The sequence below is a fragment of the Mus caroli genome, unplaced genomic scaffold (genome assembly GCF_978045245.1).
Source record: "Mus caroli unplaced genomic scaffold, Mus_caroli_1 scaffold_3, whole genome shotgun sequence".
Classification (NCBI taxonomy): domain Eukaryota; kingdom Metazoa; phylum Chordata; class Mammalia; order Rodentia; family Muridae; genus Mus; species Mus caroli.
In genome coordinates, this window is record NW_028227258.1 from 121,256,572 (window position 1) to 121,277,249 (window position 20,678).

The 20,678-nt window shown below is 39.2% G+C and overlaps 2 protein-coding genes across 15 annotated transcripts in view; one reads left to right on the plus strand and one right to left on the minus strand.

Moving 5' to 3' along the window:
* The window catches only part of Abhd18 (abhydrolase domain containing 18), a 95,782-nt gene that overhangs the window by 25,467 nt on the left and 49,637 nt on the right, over positions 1-20,678 (minus strand). For 7 of the 14 annotated variants that reach the window (XM_085835919.1, XM_085835918.1, XM_085835921.1 and 4 more), the window contains 2 exons: positions 10,042-10,149; positions 4,327-4,427 (listed from right to left, as the gene is read on the minus strand). The exons of 1 other annotated variant lie outside the window; for it this stretch is intronic. In XM_085835919.1, the coding sequence (XP_085692045.1) occupies positions 4,327-4,427; positions 10,042-10,149 (209 nt within the window). Of the gene's footprint in view, positions 1-4,326; positions 4,428-8,843; positions 8,896-9,105; positions 9,191-10,041; positions 10,150-10,332; positions 10,503-12,678; positions 12,758-20,678 lie in introns of those variants that run through there. 6 more of the 14 variants (XM_085835928.1, XM_085835925.1, XM_085835926.1 and 3 more) reach the window with 5 other exon arrangements.
* On the plus strand, positions 12,915-14,662 carry LOC147005650 (FUN14 domain-containing protein 2-like). The gene is made up of 2 exons (XM_085835936.1): positions 12,915-13,543; positions 14,417-14,662. The coding sequence occupies exons 1-2, from the start codon at positions 13,003-13,005 to the stop codon at positions 14,506-14,508; spliced, it is 633 nt and encodes a 210-aa protein (XP_085692062.1). The 5' UTR covers positions 12,915-13,002; the 3' UTR covers positions 14,509-14,662.

Here is a 20,678-nt window from a genome sequence, read left to right on the forward strand (position 1 = left end):
TCAATGGCTCAGCTAGCAATGTGAGACTTCCAAGTGTTATTGTAGTAGCCAAGTAGACGAGAGAGGGAAGCAAGCACTATGACCTTAGTTTTACCCATGTAAAGATTTGGGATATAGCTCAGTTGGTGGAGACTTACCTCATGTGCAAAAGGCCCTGGGTTCAATCCCCAGCAAAACATAAAATTGGCCTTAGTACAATCCTGTAATCTCGGCACTTAGGAGTTAGAGGCAGAAGGATTAGAAGTCCAAAGTAGGGACTGGAGAGATGGCTCAGCCTTTAAGAGCACTGACTGCTCTTCTGAAGGTCCTGAGTTCAAATCCAAGCCATCACATGGTGGCTCACAACCTTCCATAATGAGATCTGATGCCCTCTTCTGGGGCATCTGAAGACAGCTACAGTGTACTTACATATAATAATATATAAATCGTTAAAAAAAAAAAAAAAAGAATTCCAAACTCATCCTCAGCTTACAGCAAGTTTGAGTCCAGCCTGGAATGATGAAACTATCCAAAAACAAACAAACAACAACAACAACAACAACAAAAGCCAACAACAACAACAACAACAAAAGCCAAAAAAACAAAGCCAGGTTTGGTATTCACTTGTGATCCTAATGCTAGGGAAGGACTGGCTTGCTGCTCAGCTAGTATAGTCTAATCTGTAAGCTCTAGGTCCCTTGAGACACTACTTTAAGGAAAAGGTGGCTAATTCCTGCAAAACAACATAGGGGGTTGACCTACAGCCACTATCCACCTTCATGTGAATCCACATACATAACCTCTGACCAAAACACACACACACACACACACACACACACACACACACACACACACACACACACACACAGAAGAAAGAAGAGTTAAGTTGAAAAATTGTAATGTCCTAGAAGTTTGGTGAGATGGCCTCAGCAGGTGGGGTGCTTGCTGCCAAGCCAGATGGGTGCACTTGAGTTCTGCATCCCACTCTGTAGGAGAGAACCGACATCTTCAAATTGTCATTTCACCCCCACATGTATGCACATCCACACACAAATAGTTTTTTTTTAAGAGTCCTAAAAAAATAGGATAGAAAGCTTTTTATTTGTTCTACTCTTTTTAAATGTAAAGCATGCTTTGGATTATGTTCGGCTCCACCGATTTGTTTGCTTGTTTAAAGTCTGGTCTCACTATGTAGCCTAGGTTGGACTGGAGCTTGTCATCCTCCTTCCTCTCCCTCCTGAGTTTGGGGATTTAAGTCAGTGCAGTAGTGCATGCCTATAACCCTAGTTCTTAAAAGAGACAGGAGAATGACAAGTTCAAAACTAGCCTGGTCCACAGAGTAATCTTCAGGCCAGTTAAGGGCTACATAGTGAGAGACATGATGTCAGCACAGAAACAAAAATAAACTATGCAAACAAGTGTTGGGATTGCAGGCATACATTACCATGTCCAGCTAACTGGATATGTTTTATTTTATTTCTTCTTTTAAGAAATTATTATTTTAGTGTATATATGTCTGTTCATGTATCAGACATAGTATGCCCAAAGAGGTGCTGGGCACACTGTATATATCAGGAGAAATGATTCTCTGAAAAGAAAAAAAATTTCCTAACAAGTCATTTAGTATGTAGCATTACTTTCTTACTTTATGAGGAGACTGAGATACAGAAACATTAAGTGACTTGTGTAAGGTCTGAAATCTAGAAATGGTGTAGCTGGAATTCTAAGTTCTGAGCTCTTAAATACTAAGTTATATGGCCTTTTACAGTTATATAATAGAATGTAACACAATAACTTTCCAAATTCTAAGTTTTAGAAGTGTATGAAGAGAGATAGGTGGAAAGACGGGCAGTAGCAGTTAAATATGTGGTCAGGTAATTTGTGTAATTAGAACATTGCATCTGTAGCTTCACAGAAGGACTCTTTTATCTCTTTCTTTTCTGATTTTTGTTGTTGTTTTGTTTTGTTTTTCCCCATGAGATAAAGTCTCCATATATAGCTCAGGCTAGACTTGAACTCCTGATCTTCCAGCCTGAGCTTTCCAAATTATGGGATTCCAGACTCAGTAGTACAGTGCATGTCTCCACCATGTCTTACTACAACTTCCTTTTACTTGACTTACTTGACATGACTGCCCTTGGACTCATGTCCGTTTTCCCAGTTCCTCTCTGTAAATGCCATTATAATTAACACACACACACACACACACACATACACCCTAGTTAAGAGCAAGACACTTTATGCCAGGAACCTGTGAATATTGCCTTTAAACCTCAGTGAGTAGTTTGACCTTAACATTGCTGCCCATGGGTCACTGCTTTTCTTACTGACTACTTGAAAATGCTGAAAGTAGTACTTTTGAGTTTCAAACTGTAGACTTCACAGGCAAACACTGCTGACGTCTTGATTGTTGTTTGTTTTGGAAACAGGGCCTTTCTGTAACTTTGGCTAGCCTAGAAGTCACGATATAGACCAGGCTGGCCTTTCCTCCTGAGTACTCTAAAGGCTTGAGCCACCACATCTGGACCCAGTGGAGTTTTGGAAGCTAACAGGAAAGCTTAGCAGGGAAGCCCTATCTTCTGTCACATGAACTGAGTAGCATTTTCCTCCTTTTCCTTAAAACTCTTCCTGATTTTGCATGGTCCTTTGGAAAGCCAAGCTTTAAGTCTGTCTTTTATAGTCAGTGAGGACAATTTTCATTCCTTGTATCACTCAGCACCTTTAACAACCTGTGGGATGAAGTGTTGTCATCTCCATTTTACAATACGTGGTTCAGAGAAATAACTGGCCCTAAGGTCACTGGTTTAATAAGTAGTGGAGTCAGGGTTCAGTCAAGATCCGTTTAATGCCAAAGTCCTTGGTTTTTGTTCTATACAACAATGCTTGAATTTTATTTTGATTTTATTAAAAGGAAAAAAAAAATCAAACCAAAACCAGATAATAAAAACCAACCAACCAACCAACCAACCAACCAACCAACCAACCAACCAAATCTGGGAAAACAGATCAGTAGTTCAGAACACTGACTGTTCTTGTTTTGTTTTGTTTTGTTTTTTTAAGATTTATTTATTTATTTTATGTATATGAGTACACTGTAGCTGTACAGATGGTTGTGAGTCATCATGTAGTTGCTGGGAATGGAACTCAGGACCTCTGCTTTCTCCGGCCCTGCTCACTCTTGCCCAAAGATTTATTTATTACTATATGTAGTACACTGTAGCTGTCTTCAGACACCCCAGAAGAGGGCATCAGATTTTATTACAGATGGTTGTGAGCCACCATGTGGTTGCTGGGATTTGAACTCAGGACCTCTGGAAGAGCAGTTAGTGCTTTTACCTGCTGAGCCATCTCTCCAGCACCCTGGTTGGTCTTCTAAAGGACCCAAGTCCAATTTCCAGAACACACATGGTAAGACACAACTATCTATAACTCAAGTCTCAGATCTAGCACATTCCTTTGGTCTCCTGGGTACCAGCACATACATGATGTAGACATATATGCAGGAAAACACCCACACATGTTAAATAAATAAATAAATGAATAAAATTTAAAATAATAATTATCTTAGAGCAAAGAAAAACTACTGCGTGTCACAAGCAAATACATGTTATGTTGGTTCTGTTCTGTTCTGTTTTTCTTTTTTTGGCTTTGAGACCGTGTTTTTCTGTGTATCCCCAGCCATCCTAGAGCCCTATTATCATACAGGTTTTTTTTTGTTTTGTTTTGTTTTGTTTTTGAGACAGGGTTTCTCTGTATAGCCCTGGCTGTCCTGGAACTCACTCTGTAGACCAGGCTGGCCTCAAACTCAGAAATCTGCCTGCCTCTGCCTCCCAAGTGCTGGGATTAAAGGCGTGTGCCATCACTGCCCAGCATAGAAATTTAAAAATGAAATGTTATTAATTTTGTGTGTGGGGGGGGCACACATATGGAAATCAGAGGACAACTTGTGGGAATTCTCTCCTTCTACCATTTGAGTCCTGGGAATTGCCATCAGGCATGCTTAGGTGTTCGTACCTGGTAAACTGTCTCACTACTAAAAGTGAAAATTTAAAAGGCAAACTCTACTTAGAAATGAGCAGAGCTGGTATATGACTAAAATCATTTGGAAATATTTCTATGTGACTGTGCATGTCTGAATTTTTATAAAAATGGTGTCAACTTCTTAAGCTTTCACCTCACCTTGATATCATTAGCTATGCATGGAGGGCAATTATTCTCCTAGTGTGAATGTTTAGGGAATTATCCACACTCTGTAAGCATAAGCAGTACTTACATACACTCAAGGATCTTTGGACACTGTGCTGCTAGACACAACTCACTCATCTTGCTTGCCAAAGAGATCCTTACCTTGCAACAACAGATTCAATTGGCATGATACCAGGCACGTAGTGGGCCATGGGAGAAACAAAGTGTCCATCTAGGATCTTACAATCTGACTGTTCTTCAACCTGAAACAAAAAGAAAATGGAGGTGTATACAAAGTAGACTAAGATATAGGGCTATCATGGACTTTTTTTCTGATAAAAAAAAAAATCTATTCAACTAATCACTAACATTCTCTTAGTTCTTGCACGTGAGCATCATTTTTACCTACAACAACTAAGCTACATCTTCAGAACCAAAACTTTTTCATTGCTTACTTTTTTCTTTTTTGACCCATTTTTTAACCAAAATATATATTTTTATTTAAGACTATCTACAGTTTCATATTTATTTAGTAACTACGTAACTGAAATGTTCTGAAATATTTCATGCTTTGTCTTTCAAACTCCTCCATTTATTTTTACCTAACAGGGAATTATCCATTGTGTCCGTTTTTTTGTTTTTTTTTTTTTTAAGATTTATTTTACTTATAGATTACACTTTAATTGTCTTCAGACACACCAGAAGAGGGAGGGCATCAGATCCTATTATAGATGGTTGTGAGCCACCACGTGGTTGCTGGGATTTGAACTCAGGACCTGTGGAAGAACAGTCAGTGCTCTTAACCACTAAGCCAACTCTCCAGCCCCATTGTGCCTTTTTAAAGACACTTTCACAAATATTTGTTTCCCTTCTATGCTGGAGTATAGTTGGAAAATAATAGATTTAATTCACACACTGGCAGGCAATTTCTCAAAATAAAACACAAGTTAAAGGAATTCAGTACCATTCAACAGGGTTAGGAGTACAGCTTAGTACAGAGCATGTGGCAAGTAGGGAGATCCTGTATTCAACTCTGGGTACCACAAAAACATAAACAATCAAAATCATTCAACTATATAAAAGCAATGAAAAGTACAATTTGGAAGCAGCAGTAACTTGGTGCCATCTAAGCTACTATCGAGCATTCAGAGTGGTTTGATATCACATTTCACTATGTGATATCATGCTGGTGCTTTATGTAGGGACAAAGGGGGATTTTTTTTCTGTAGTAAAAACAATTTGTAGGTACCTGTAGTAACACATGTTTAAAATCACTTCAATTTTGAAGCTGAGGCAGGAGGCTCATGAGTTCAAAGCTAGCTTGGGTTACATAGCAAGACATGTCTCAACAACAACAAAAAAAAACCCCAAAACAAACAACAATAAAAAAGGCAATTTGCTAACATTCAATACCTGAGCTTACTTCTCAAATTATTTTTTTTTAAAGATTTATTTATTTATTATATGTAAGCACACTGTAGCTGTCTTCAGACACTCCAGAAGAGGGCGCCAGATCTTGTTACGGATGGCTGTGAGCCACCATGTGGTTGCTGGGATTTGAACTCTGGACCCTCGGAAGAGCAGTCGGGTGCTCTTACCCACTGAGCCATCTCACCAGCCCTCAAATTATTTTTTAGTATAAAAAATCCTATTTCAAGTCAAAGGTAAAAATTAAAGTAGCAGGAAGGTATCACATATTTTCACTATAATAAAACAAAAAACAAGCAGAGAAAACAAAACAAAAAAAATCTATGTCAGTGGCTGCAGTTGTTCAAATTCAGTATTTTGTACCTGTGAATTAAGATTAGTAAACTGTTTTTCTTCCATATAGCAGGCATTCTACCAATGATCTATATTCCTTGGCCCCATCATTAAAAAGACAAAACTAGGGGCCTGGAGAGATGGCCCAGTGGTTAAAAGCACATACTGCTCTTCCTGAGGTCCTGCATTTGAGTCCCAGCACCCACATTAGGTGGCTTACAACTGCCTGTAACCCCAGCTCCAGGGGACTCTCAGCCCTCTGAGCTCTGTGGGCACTTGCATTCATGTGCACAACCCCCCCCCACACACACACAATTAAAAATAATAAAAAGAAATCGAAACAAAAAAAAAATCCAAAACATACTGGGTGTTTTGGGGCATGCTTTAATCTCAGCACTTATAGGTGGGTCTCTGAGATTGAAGGCAACCTGGTCTACAGAGTGAGTTCCAGGACAGCCAGTGCTATACAGAGAAACTCTTGACAAAAATCAAAAACAAAGGCAAACCAAACCAACCAACCACCCCCCAAATAATCCTACCAGGAGCTGGAGAGGTTCATGAGTTAAATGCACTTAGCTGCTCTTCCAGAGGACCCAGTTTCAAGTCCCAGCACCCACACAGGCACTCACAACTGTCTGTAATCCAGCTCCATGTTATTTCAAACCCTCTCATAGATATACATGCAGGCAAAACACCAGTGCAATAAACAAAACAAAACACCTCACCCAAAAAACCCCAACCATCCAACGCCACCAAACCCCAAACAAACCACAAACCCCTAAATAGTAGTAGCAACCCAAAAGTCTATGCATTTATGAGTAGATAAGAAATTATAAGTCACTGAAAAGATTACTGATGCATGGTAAAACATGGACAAGCCTTATACACATCCCAAGAGGGGCAAGAGAGGGCAAATGCACTTGTGGTGCCAGATTGACAACCCCAGTTCAAGTCCCAGAACTCACTTAAAGGACAGAATCATGTCTACAAAGTTTCCTCTAATCTACGAATTGACATTTGTGAGATGGCTTGTGTGCCTACCCACACAGACCATGTACACAACATACTAATGAAAATTAATAAACTCAAGAATACCTTCTAAGCCAAACAGCAAAGATCACATACTGCATAATTCCATTTCTAAGAAGTATCCTAAATATGAGACTCCATAGATACAGAAAGCAAATTAGTAACTGCCAGCAAGTGGAGACAGAAGCTGTGGGAAATCATAGCTAGAGTGATAGTGTGTCTTTGGGGTCAATGAAAATGTTATGGAATAAAATAGTTTTAAAAAAGTGATAGCTAATGGATATATACTTAGGCAACAATTCTAAAGCATTCCATTGTATAATTTATATAATTAAAAAATTTAAAGCCTGAGGGTGGGTGTGTGTTCTCAAATTGTTAAGAGTATCTGTGCAGAAACAGGATCAGGAGGTGGAGACTAGCAGAGATGAAAGGAGACTTGATCTGTACTTGGCACACTCTGCTTATTTAAAAGCCTCTATTCTCGGTATGTTTACATGTGCATATATTTCTATTGCATATGTGTGTTTGTCCACCTAACTATGTGGGCATGTTTACCCATGTATGTGTGTTGGCCAGAAGTCATTACAGGTTGTCTTCCTCTATTGATCTTCACTTTGTTTTCTGTATTTGTTTTTTTGAGACAGGGTCTTTCTACAAGTTTTCCTAAACTTGTTATGCAGACTGGCTGGCTCTGAACTCACAGAGATCTGCCTGTTTCTGACTCCTTACTGCTGAGATTAGAGGCAGTTTCTCCCATGCCAGGGCGCTCTATTTTTTGCACTGAAGTCTCTCACTGAACCTGAAGCTTGCAGTCTCTACTAGGTCAGCAGGCCCCCAAATTCCTCTCTCCTTGTTTCTCCAGTGCTAATGTTAAAGGTACCCATTTCCACGGTTGGCTTGTATGTGGATACTGGGTCCTCATGCTTGTGCAATGAGCAAGTACACACTGGACCATCTCCTCTGCATATAAAAGCCTACTCCTTTTTGTTTCCTATTTTTTTTGTTGTTTTTTTGTTTGTTTTTGAGATAGGATCTCTCTGTTATAGCCTTACCTGCCCTCACAGAGATCCTATTCTGATTTCCAGGAGACATACCTAACTAAAAGCATATGTGTGTGTGTATACACACACACATATATATACATACACAAACACACACACATATACACATACACACACACATATATACACATGTACATATATACACATGTACATATATATGTATTTGTGTGAATATATATATAATATTTTTTGTTGTTGTTATTTCTTGAGGCAATGTTGATGCAGATCTGCCTGCATCTGCCTCTTGAATGCTGGGATTAAATGCATGTGCTTTTACCACCTGGCCCAAAGACCTATAATTTTTAAAAGAAAAAAAAAAGGCCATCTTTTTATAAACATAATATTTTATAAAGAGAAAAATATTCACCAAAATTTGAATCATAAAGAAATTCTTAAAATCTGGACCAAACGTAACATTCTAGCTGTGAAAAATGCTTCAGGGGTTTTTTGGGGGGTGAGGGGAGGGGAGAGGAACTTTTGATGAAGGGAATCTAAATATATCCAGTATATCCAATATGTAAAGGATGCAAGTCATACTTACTTCAGCTGAAGGTCAGAAAAAGATTGTGAAACCCACCCATCTAGTTCCCTTCTAGATTATTTTAAAGTACTCAATTACACAAACTTAAATTTGACCTAAAAGCAGCTGATTGCTTATGAAAGAAAACAATTTAAAACATATTCTTCCCTCTCTAAGTTCAGAGCACCTTGCAGTCTTCTCTGAGCTCCGTGTTCCATTATAGCTCCCTGGTACTTCCTAACAGCTGCTTTTGCAAATATGCCTAATGTGCTCATCCTCCAAGCAGACTGCTTTCTTTTAATACTTACTAGTCTTCTTTAATATTCTTCTTTAATGTTGAATAATTGAACCCTCAGGAGCCTAAGGATACAAAATGAAACTCAGAAAAATGCAGCCTAAATACTATGTATTCAGGCAAATGGTAAACATATGTCCCCCACTACTTATGAATAAAACTAAAATGTGGTTGCGACAGAATAGCACTCTTGAAATATGCATACATGTGCCACTGCACTGTCTCAGCGTGACTGACTGCTACAGGACTTCAATCCTCGGTTTGTTCTTGCATACCTTATCGATGTGTACCGGGTAGTCACTTGAAACCAGGTTCTGGCACCTTTCTCGATTTCCAATCATCTTTCTGAATTCAAAGAGTCTGTTAGGAGACATTTTTTTTAAATAAAAAGATATACCTTTTATGTTAACTATTAGACCTACTATGTTATGAGTGATGAACAGTGATTAAAATTAGAAAATTCAATTAAGAGGTCTTGTGTAATTTAGCTTTTATCATTAATAGAAAAGGGTACTTTTTCTTCTCTCTTTTAGGAATGGGAAACTTCTCTCAAAAAACATGGGAAACAAAATTGTTCAGAATGAAAACATTTAAGATTCAGAATGAAAGGAGTCAATCCTGAAAATAATTTTTCTCAGGATCAGGTTTTGTCATGAGCTCCAGCATATTCCAGTTTCACAGTCACTGAAATTTGAAGTTACCCAAGAAAATCAGAGCCTGGAAACCACACACAACTTCACACAATGTAGTAATGAGTGATGCTAAAAAACTAGTTTGTTCCCAAGTCATGATGCTATATGCTAAAGTGTACAAATATAAGAAAGAGGATAAAAGGAAAACATTTTATGAAGTTCAATATTTAATTTCATCAATAGGCTATGTTAGATTTGACGCTACAACATATTGTAACTAAAATAAAAATGTTAAATGTGCATTAAAAAAAGAAATTTGAAAATAAGCATTCAAGGGCTGGAGAGATGGTTTAATAACTAAGAGCACTGGTTGCTCTTGCAGAATACCCAGGTCGGTTCTCAGGACCCATGTGGTGATTCATGATCATGCACAACTCCAGTTCCTGGGGCTCCTGTTACCGCTCTGATCTCCACAAGCACAAGGCACACAGGTGGGACACAAACGCTTAAACATGCAGGCAGGTACTCGTACACACACACACACACACACACACACACACACACACACACACACACTACCTCTTGAGGTCCTCCGGCCTTCCCCATCCTCTGATGAAAAGTTTTGTGAGGAGAAGTCTCCGGTATAGAATATCTAACTTGCTTACACCCATGAGTGCCAAACAGCATCTAGAAGTAAAATTTAAAATTACTTTAAAATATTTTTACTTGCCAACAAGGCAGCAGGTCAATTTTCTAACCACTTATTTGAATATCAGGCAAAATTAAAGACGGGAGTAAATTCTTGTAAAAATATAGGAGTTTAGAAGAACTGGGATGGAAAGTAGAGAAATGAAGAGCCTAAAGCCTTACCAATCAATGACTTCTTCATCTTAAGTACCTAATGTGTTGGAGAGCAAGGTTAAGGAATGATAGCCACATAGTACTGTAGTATTAGCTAGACACTATTTAATTTACAACACAACTGCAGGTTCTTCTTTAAGCTCTACAAGGACCCTTGACAAAGGATTACCAGAGTTATACAGAGGAAACTGAGGCACAGAGAAAAGAGTTATTTATCCTAGGCCAAATTGCTAGCAGAGGAGAGAACCAAACTTCAACTTCAGGGATAATAAAATGCTCAAGATTTAGCAGGTTCACCATATTCTTTTTAACAGTGAACACACAGTACTAGTGCTTCTTATTAGATACAATTTACTTCTCAAATATTCTTTTTCCTTTCCTTTTTTCCCATTTTAGTTTTTTTTTTAAAGACAGGATTTCTCTATTTAGCCCTGGCTGTCCTGGAACTTCCTCTGCAGACTGGGCTGGCCTCAAATTCAAAGATCCAACTACTTTTGTCTCCTGAGTACTGAGATTAAAGGTGTTTAATTGCCCAGTTTATTTCTCAAATATTTCTAAGAAAAATTTCATATCTAGTTCAACCTTTCCCAATTAAAAGGTGTAGTTCTGGGCTTTAAATGTAGATGAGGCACATTACATTAACAGGCATGAAATCCCAGGTCCAATTCCCAATTTTATAAAAATGAAAGATACAGTTCAGATATACATGGATAAAATATGATTCAGAATAAAGTTGTTGGTTTTTTTTGTTTGTTTTGTTTTGTTTTGTTTTGAGACAGGGTTTCTCTGATTAGCCCTGGTTGTCCGGAACTCAGAAATCCGTCTACCTCTACCTCCCAAGTGCTGGGATTAAAGGCATGTGCCACCACTGCCCAGTTCAGATTAAAGTTTAACTGTACAGATATATGAAACATAAAAAATGTCAACTCACTATGTAACTGAGGTTCTCCCTGCACTCCTGATCCTCTATCTCTGCCTCCCAAGCTCTAGGTTATAGGTATGAACTACACCCAGCTTTGCTTTGTTGTAGCTCTGTAGTCCAAGACTGTTGGTAGCTTGAGATTGGCCTCAAATTTGTGGCATTCCTTTTGCTTCTGCTCTCCAAATGTTAGAATTCCAGGTGTGCAACATTCCTGGATGCCTTCAAGTTTTTCTTTGTATAGTATACAGTGTAACCCACAATCAACTGAACTGGTACAACATTCCTGGATGCCTTCAAGTTTTTCTTTGTATAGTATACAGTGTAACCCACAATCAACTGAACTGGTACAACATTCCTGGACGCCTTCAAGTTTTTCTTTGTATAGTATACAGTGTAACCCACAATCAACTGAACTGGTACAACATTCCTGGACGCCTTCAAGTTTTTCTTTGTATAGTATACAGTGTAACCCACAATCAACTGAACTGGTACAACATTCCTGGACGCCTTCAAGTTTTTCTTTGTATAGTATACAGTGTAACCCACAATCAACTGAACTGGTACAACATTCCTGGAGCCTTCAAGTTTTTCTTTGTATAGTATACAGTGTAACCCACAATCAACTGAACTGGTACAACATTCCTGGATGCCTTCAAGTTTTTCTTTGTATAGTATACAGTGTAACCCACAATCAACTGAACTGGTACTCTCCTTTCTTCTTAGAACTGGACCAGCAAAGCAAGCTGTTCACACTGTTTCACAGTTCTCAGAACCTGGAATATTTACTAGATACTGTTGCTCCTTAGGCTATCACAGAAAACTTGTCAAGCCCACAGCTTTGCACTAAGCCTCCTTCCACCCACACTTTCCAGTAATAGACAGCCCTAGGTGTACAGTTGCAGTTGTCTGAAGTACATACACACAATCTCACAATCAGAATTACTTTTGTGAAGACCTTGTTCTCCAGACAAATATTACACTGCTGGCAGCAAGCTGCTGTAACCAATGAATTTTTGTTTCAAAACAACCTATCTGTACTTCCTTTGGCCTTAAAAGTTTTCATTTGTAACTTGATATGCCATGTTTGGTTGTTATCTATGGGAAGTCTGCCCTTTTCTGAAGAGAAAAGAAGTAGATAGGGCTGGGGGAGGGAAGCATGGCCCAGGACAGAGAGGCTGCATTCGAGATACAATAAATGAGAGAGGAATAAATTAAAAATGTTTTCACTTGTCTCAGTCTCCTTAGATGTATCTATCACAGTACATACATCCCGGATTGTAATCACCTGCATAACCCCAAGTAAATTCACATCTTTAAAGAGTGTCTCTGTTGTGAAATGGAAAGAAGCAACACTTCTAATGTGAAATCGTTCATTCGAATTTCCTGTAAAATGCTTCCAGCTAAATGTATAAAACAAACATTCATGGTAATACCTTGAACTTCCCTTCTGAAAATCTGGGTTGTATTTAACAAATCTCTTGTTTAAGTATTCAGTTGAAATCCATTTTCTTTTGCAAAATCTACCAAATCTTCCATCCACTATTTATAATATATTTTGCTTTCCCAGTCTTACGCACAAAGACTACTGGGTCCATTTTAGGCTGCCTAGGACACTCAAGTACTTGATAAAGGCCAAGGTGGCTTTGTGACGCAGTTAGAGCTGGGGGAAAGCTGAGGCGCGCGCTCTACCAGCCCTCTTCCGCTGGGGCCGTGGGAATGGACACATCTTTTTCCCACGTGCGAAAAGCCAGCCGGCCATGACAACGAACACATCCACCACCACAACCGCAACTGTGGCACGCTCTATCTCCTCCTTTACGGACCCTCATCATTTCTCCTCCCACAACCACATTATAAAGATGGCCTCGGCCAGTCAAGGGCACTTTGATGCTTATGAGGCACTGGATCTTACAGAATTTGCCAAAAAACAGCCTTGGTGGCGCAAGCTTTTCGGGCAGGAGAGTCGGTCTGCAGGTGAGAAGTACAGCGTGGCAACCCAGCTCCTTATTGGAGGTGTCACTGGCTGGTGCACTGGCTTCATATTCCAGAAAGTTGGAAAGCTGGCTGCCACAGCAGTGGGAGGGGGCTTTTTTCTCCTCCAGCTTGCAAACCACACTGGCTACATCAAAGTTGACTGGAGTCGAGTAGAGAAGGACATGAAAAAAGCCAAGGAGCAGCTGACGATTCGGAAGAGCGCCCAAATACCAACTGAAGTCAAGAGCAAAGCTGAGGAGGTGGTGTGCTTTGTGAAGAAGAATGTTTTAGTAACTGGAGGATTTTTTGGAGGCTTTCTGCTCGGTATGGCATCCTAAGGGGTATCGCTTCACTTCCACTGTTCACCAGCCTCAACACTCCATCATAGGAACATCCAGACTCTTCTTCCTCTTCAGGCCCTCCTCTCTGTTGTAAATCTGAACCGCTTCCATAGGCATCTTGCCCATGCAAATGTACACAGGCTCTCCCATGGGCTTGACAAGCAAAGTGGGGAGCATGTTTTCCATCTGGAGGTCAACAAGAATGGTCCTTTTCCTGTATGTAAAATCTGTCCTAAAACATCTTTAAGATCTGTCCCTTACAGTTGAGCTGGAAGAGGGACGCACAATTACCTTACTATGCTCTTCATGGAAAGGAACTGAATATATCTGTCTTTGAGCACAGGAAGAAAGAAAACACAGTTTTGGGAGTACCGTGTATTAGCCAGCTATTTTAGGGGGACAGTCTCCTTACAGAATTTTACAAGTAAACTGATTGATGCCTTCTTTTCTTCTTGACAGCTATCCCAGTAATATAATGATAGTAGTTATCTTAGTTAAGAACTCAGAAGTATGTCACTTCAAAAAGGGCCATAACATAAATACTAGGACCTATTTTGGGGGTCCCTTTTTAGAGGGGTGGTTGTGGTGCGCCTAAGGCCTTGCTAATACTAGGCAACGGCTAATCCAAAGCTATATTCTTAGCTTTTTGGGTTCTTTATATTTGGAGAGAAGATCCTACTAAATTGCTCTAGCTGGCCTAGTACTGGCATGCTCATGTATCAGCTTCCTGAAGAGGTGGGATTACAGACCCAAGCCACCAGGAACAGCTGCCCCAGGACCTTAAGAAAGAACTGAAGAACTCATCGCTGAGTCTACTTTGCCCCTTCTCAACCTTCTCATTTGCCTTTTCCTCCAGGAATAGGTTGCAAGAACCTACATAGTTTGGTTTCCTGCATCAGGGCCTCATCATCTTCAATCAAATATCAGCTGGGTGAAATTTTCTTCTAGAAGCTTCAGTGGAGAAGAATCTGCTTTCGGGCTCTTAGGTTTGGGGTACAATTTATATACTTGCAACTACAGGATTTATTCATATTTGGTCCTTTGTCAGCAAAGGACAAGCTCAGCACTGGGAGGCTATCCTCATTTCTTCATTTCACACTGACTGTGCTCTCCATACAAGTAAAAAAAAAAATACAGACTTCCTTTCTTCATGGCCACGTGGAGAGAGAAAGAAAAAGAGAGTTCCCCCTGGGAGTCCAACACCTCTGCAGAAAGGGCAAGTGTGTAAATGCAATCAATGTTTCCATTTTATGTTGATTAGAAAGAAAAATCATGGCTCCAGCCCAAACTCAACACTGTGAGCGCCAGAAAACAATGATCTTAAAGAACAACCTTGGAAGCTGCATACTACATGGGAAGAAGAAACTAACTGTACTTCTCAGCCTTTGAGTATAGGTTTACACTTTAATACCAGGTTTAAATCTTCATATTTCCACCAGTAGGGGAAAAAAGAACCCACACAAATTCAAAATAACAAAAAACCATACTAAAACCACAGACTTCATAGACCTAAGGAACCACTTATTTATAAGCCAACTAGCTCTTTGCAGTTTGTTTAAATCATGTTTATATTCTTACATTCACTTAAAACTGTTACTTAAAACTAACACTCCCCTGCAGAGTAAATGTGACAATTAGTCCTTTGTATTTCAGTTATTAAACAAAGGGTAAACGGAAATTGGCTTTTATGGTTTTCTTTTTGAAATAGGATCTTGTAATTTAGGCTGGCCTCAAGCTTCTAATCATTACCTCCGTTCATGCAACTGGAAGATCTTTTTTAAATGTTATCATCTCCATATCTCCACTATATACATTTTCTACTGAAACAATTATTTTTCTCTTTTTCTTTTTCCTTTTAGATAGGGTCTTACCATCCAGCCCTAGGTGGCCTGGGAACTCACAGTAATCTGCCTCCTGAGTGCTGGGGTTAATGATATATTAATGTATACAAAATTGAACTTTATATAACATTTTTAAAAATTTTTTATTAGATATTTTATTTATTTACATTTCAAATGCTATCCCAAAAGTTCCCTCTACTCTACCCCCACCCTGCTCCCCTACCCAACCACTCCCGCTTCTTCACCCTGGTATTCCCCTGTATTGAGGCATATAAAGTTTGCAAGACCAAGGGGCCTCTCTTTCCAATGATGGCCAACTAGGCCATCTTCTGCAACAAACACATCTAGAGACACGAGCTCTGGGGGTACTGGTTAGTTCATATTGTTGTTCCTCCTATAGGGTTGCAGACCCCTTCAGCTCCTTGGGTATTTTCTCTAGCTCCTCCACTGGGGGCCCTGTGTTCCATCCAATAGATGACTGTGAGCATCCACTTCTGTATTTTCCAGGCACTGGCATAGCCTCACACGAGATAGGTATATCAGGGTCCTTTCAGCAAAATCTTGCTGGCATATGTAATAGTGACTGGGTTTGGTGGCTGACTATGGGATGGATCCCTGGAATTACTTAAGTCAGTGTATCCTTTACCCAGTTAACAGAAATCTATGGCCGGTGAGAAGGCTCAGTAATTAAAAGTATTGGCCACCATGCCTGATACTTCTTTAATCCCCAGGACATACATGTTTGGAAGGAGAGAACTGATTTCTGTAAATTGTCCTTTTGCCTCCACTTGCACACCACCACATGTGTTTATATACAAACACACACAAGTTAAAAATCATGTTTCATACTCCCAAATGAGCTCGGGTCTTTGGATATATGGGGTAGGATGGAGATACATTTTACAGAAATACAATTCTAAATGACGAACAGTTATGGTTTGGATCTGAAATGTTCTCTTTATAGGGAAGTGGTACAACCTTCTGAAATGGTTTAGTTCCTGGGTATGTGTGCTTGAGGTATATCAAGAGCCTGGTTCCCTTTCTACTCTGTCTTTTTATCTCTCTCCTTCCCAGTCCATCCTGGAAAGAAGGTTCTCTGCCACACGTTCCATGTCATGATGTTCTTCCTTGCTACAGGTCTAAAAGCAAAGCCATCAAGTGAACAGTAACTCGGAAACAATGAGTTCAGATAACCTTTTTGTGGTAGTTTGAATGAGAATGGTCCAATAGTCTCATATATTTGAATACTTGGTTCACAGTTGGTAGAACTATTTGGGAAGATTAGGGGCATGCATAGCCTTGTTGGAGGTGTCACTGGGGGTGGGCTGTGGGGTTCCAAAAACCTACACCATCCCCAGTTATCTTTCTTTGACTCATAATTGTTGATCAGAATGTGAGCTCTTAGGTACTGTCTCAGCACTATACCTACCTGCTGTCACATTCTCACAACAATGGTCACTGACTCACCTTCTGAAACTATACCCCCCAAATAAACTTCTAGAAGTTACCTTGGTCATGGTGTTTCTATTACAATAGAAAAGTGTTTAATATGTTTTTCAGTTTAGGTTGGTTTTTGAGGTATTTTGTCACAGAGACAGGAAGCTAACATTGATTTAAATTATTTTACTACTTAGATCTTTCTGTGATGGTTCATAAACTTATTACTCATATTTTTGTATATATTTATTAAATTGCAGAGCAGATGCATACTATAATAAAGGTCCTGTCTTTCTCAAGTATACTAGGATCTTCATTCACCTTTGGAATATCACGTATCATGACACTAAATCAATTATATGTGAGAAAACAAACAAAACCCAAATAATCTTCAACAAGATACAGTGTACTAGTCAAGAGCTATTACTAGCTATTTTATTTTTTGGTTTTTCAGGCAAATATTTCTACATAGCCCTGGCTGTCCTGGAACTCACTAAGTAGACAGGCTGGACTGAAACTCACAGAGATCTATTTTTGGGCCATGTGTGCTAGGATTAAAGGCAAATGCCAACATGCCCAGAGCAGTTTTTAAAAATTATATTAATTTCTGCATGTGTATTAAAGTACCTAATGACAATGAAATTTCAATTATTTTGCAATGAACAATATTCATTACATACCAAATTGTTCACTCCTTTGTTTTTTAACCCAGCACTGCAAAATTTCCCACATCACTTTGCTTTTCTATGTAATAGACCACTTCAAGCCTAGAAGTAGCATATTTCCTTGCTATATTTACCTATTAGCAAGCAACTCACAGGTAAAAAACAGAAAACAAATCACATATATAGGGCTTATTATGTATTTGGTTTTGAAATTTGGTATTATACAGATATTCTAAAATCCAATTTCAGTCTCAGAGCAGTATAAAATGATTTCTGAATCTCTAAATGATATAGTTCTTTCTTTTTTGGTGTGTGTAGTTGTGTATGTGTGTATGCTGCATGTATGTAGGTTTACATGCCAGTTATATGCATCACTGGCATGGTAGTAGGGTCATAGTTATATGTATCAGTGACCAGCCTTTTACAAAAGTGTTGGTGCCTTCAACTGAGATCCTCCTGCTTGTATAAAAAGTGTTCTTACCTATTGAGCCATTTCCACATCCTCTAAAAAAAATCTTTCTAGGCAGAGCTGGCTATGTTCAGGATATCCAGAACTATGAATCTTCTGAGTTGGGATAAAGACAATGTCAGTTTACATTAAGTGCCACCTGGAGCTATTCCAGGCACTAAAAGCCCTCAGGTCAAGCAAGACACCAGTGAGATCCTGCAGAAATAGCAGCTACTTTTGAAGTACCAATGGATACAACGGCCATTTGTGTTTTTAAATAGCAAGTGTGCAGAGAAGAAACAAAAATAGAAGTGCCATCACAGTGCCAAGGAATAGAATGTCTTTCCTAGAAATGAGTTTTATTGCTAGGGTGGCACTCACTATCTACTAATATTACTCCATCTGGTACTTTTTAATCCCCTATTACTTTGATATCTAAGTATTTAAACAAACATTACTTTTTCTTGCTGGACTTATTATGTTTTTGAGACTGGGGTTCTCTGTGTAGTCCTGGCTTGCCTTCAAGTCATAGAGAGTAGCCTACCTCTGCTTCCCAAGTGTGCTACCACTGCCTGGCTCTTCCTAGACTTTTATGTATGTGATCTCAAAGGCATAAGTAAATTTCAAAATTGTCATTGTGGTGAGAAACCCATTTCTGCAAGCTGTCTCTGACCTCCTTATATGCTCTTAGCATATGTGTCCTGCCAAATAAATTGTAAAAATGTAGTATTTTTTAATCTGCCATATGTGTTAACTTCCCTCTTACACCCCCTAGATACCTAATTTTCATTTTTAAATGTATATTTGTCTGCGTGCAAGTATGTATGTATGTTTGTATGTTCCTAGTGCTTATTGAGGTCTAAAGAGGGCATCAGATTCCTCAGAATTAGATGACAAGTTACCATGTGGGAACTGAATTTTGATCCTCTACAAGAGCCATAAGTGCTTAAGCCCTGCATCATCTCTCCAGCCCATGTCACACATTAAAATCTCTCTCTCTCTCTCTCTCTCTCTCTCTCTCTCTCTCACACACACACACACACACACACAAGCTATCCTTAGGCTACTGATTTAATTACTTTTATACTGAAGAAGAGTAGGAAAATAAGTGGGAGAGATGTAACTATTCTAAAAAAATCATTGAAGACAACCCAACAAGGGGTTGGATGTAAAGCTCAGTTGGTAACTTTCCTGTTAAGTACTTGAAAGGCTTAGTTTAATCCCTAGCATCACCAAAAGAGAAAAGGGGTAGAGTGGGGGGACAAATACCCAACAAGTCCCAAATTTTTGAGTAATACATTCAGAAAGGTTTAATCTCTTCAACTTTGGCTCTTTTTTTTTCTGGGTGGACTATTTAAAAACAAAAATACAAAACAAAACAAAAGAAAACAAACAAAAACCACTGTTGTCCTCCCCTATGTTTGCTTTGATTGCTACCTTTGATATGTTTCTGAGTTTATTTAGACTTTAGGAGTTGTCTGTGTACTCACTGTGTTTTTGTTGTCTGAAGTCATTACTTGGAGACAGTAATGGAAAGACCTGAGTTTCCCCACTTAGCTGTGTGACCTTGAGTGAGCCACCTCAACTGGAAAGTAGAAAACTATACTTGGCCTAATACAGAGCAACAAATTATTTCATTTAAATAAACACTAAATGCTTGCTTTGCTATTAGGAAATATGAGAAAATATTCTTGATATTCTGTTTACAGGAAACCTGGTGGTAAACAGCACAGGTTTTGCTGTCAGAGGAGTCCTGTTTCTTGAATTCAAGCCACTGTTGGTTAGCTCTGTAGCCCTCCGCCATCTACCTATTCTCTCTGCCTTTCACTTCTTTGTCTACTTGAGTCAATCTCTCTCCTCTTTAGAAAACCATTGTAGGGATGAAATGAGGGGACCGAATAAGAATAAGATCTTTCAACATACACCGCATTCTGCTTGATGGAATGCTAGTTAAATTTTTCTTCCTCTATTATATATGAGTCACAAATTGTGTCATTGTCCAGGGATTAGAAATGACAACCATAACACAGGAAGAATATCGTGGTTAAAAAAAGGACTTTATTTTCTACCCATCTGTAGTCTTGGAACCAATTACGAGAATCTCCTTGTTTCTGTTACAATAGATAAATGTGCAGGACTGAATACAATGAAGTATCTAATAATCAGGACTGGATTCAGAAGATAATTAACAGAAGACATTTCAAGTTTAACAGTTCTCTAGTAGGGTATGCCTGATTGGCTACACATGAGATGATCACAATTGAAAGATCAAAGGGGAGGAGATGGGAATACCACACAACAGAGAGCTCCTGAGGCAGGACAAACGCTAAGCGCTCAAGGAATTCAAGAATTGACACTGGATCCCAACTCTGAGAGATTCCAGGTAACTTATCTCGACCTCAGATCATGGTCAGATAGATAATTATCTGCTTTACACATCTCCTAGGATAATTGTGACCCAATGAAATCACGTGACAAGCTTATCTAGAGTTAAGAATACATTACTTTAGGAGACACACAATGACTTCTGGCAGCAATTAGCTGACAAGCCCAATGGCAGGGTCAGCGACTAGGAAGTCAACAGCATCTGAGTCTGTTGAGTGTTTACGTTCCTGGCGCTGAAAGCAGCGGGTTGGAGCAAAGCAGGCTTTGACTAGGGGCTGGTTTTTTTTTTTTTTTTTTTTTTTTAGCAAAGTTGAGGCTCTGGGGCCCGGAACCAGCAAGGTT

What these genes read in the sequence shown, in the direction of transcription:
- LOC147005650 (XM_085835936.1), top strand. Translation starts at nt 13,003, where the DNA reads ATGACAACGAACACATCCACCACCACAACCGCAACTGTGGCACGCTCT. An exon ending in TTTTGGAGGCTTTCTGCTCG is followed by an intron (nt 13,544 to 14,416) that starts GTATGGCATCCT and finishes CTTTTCCTCCAG; the next exon opens with GAATAGGTTGCAAGAACCTA.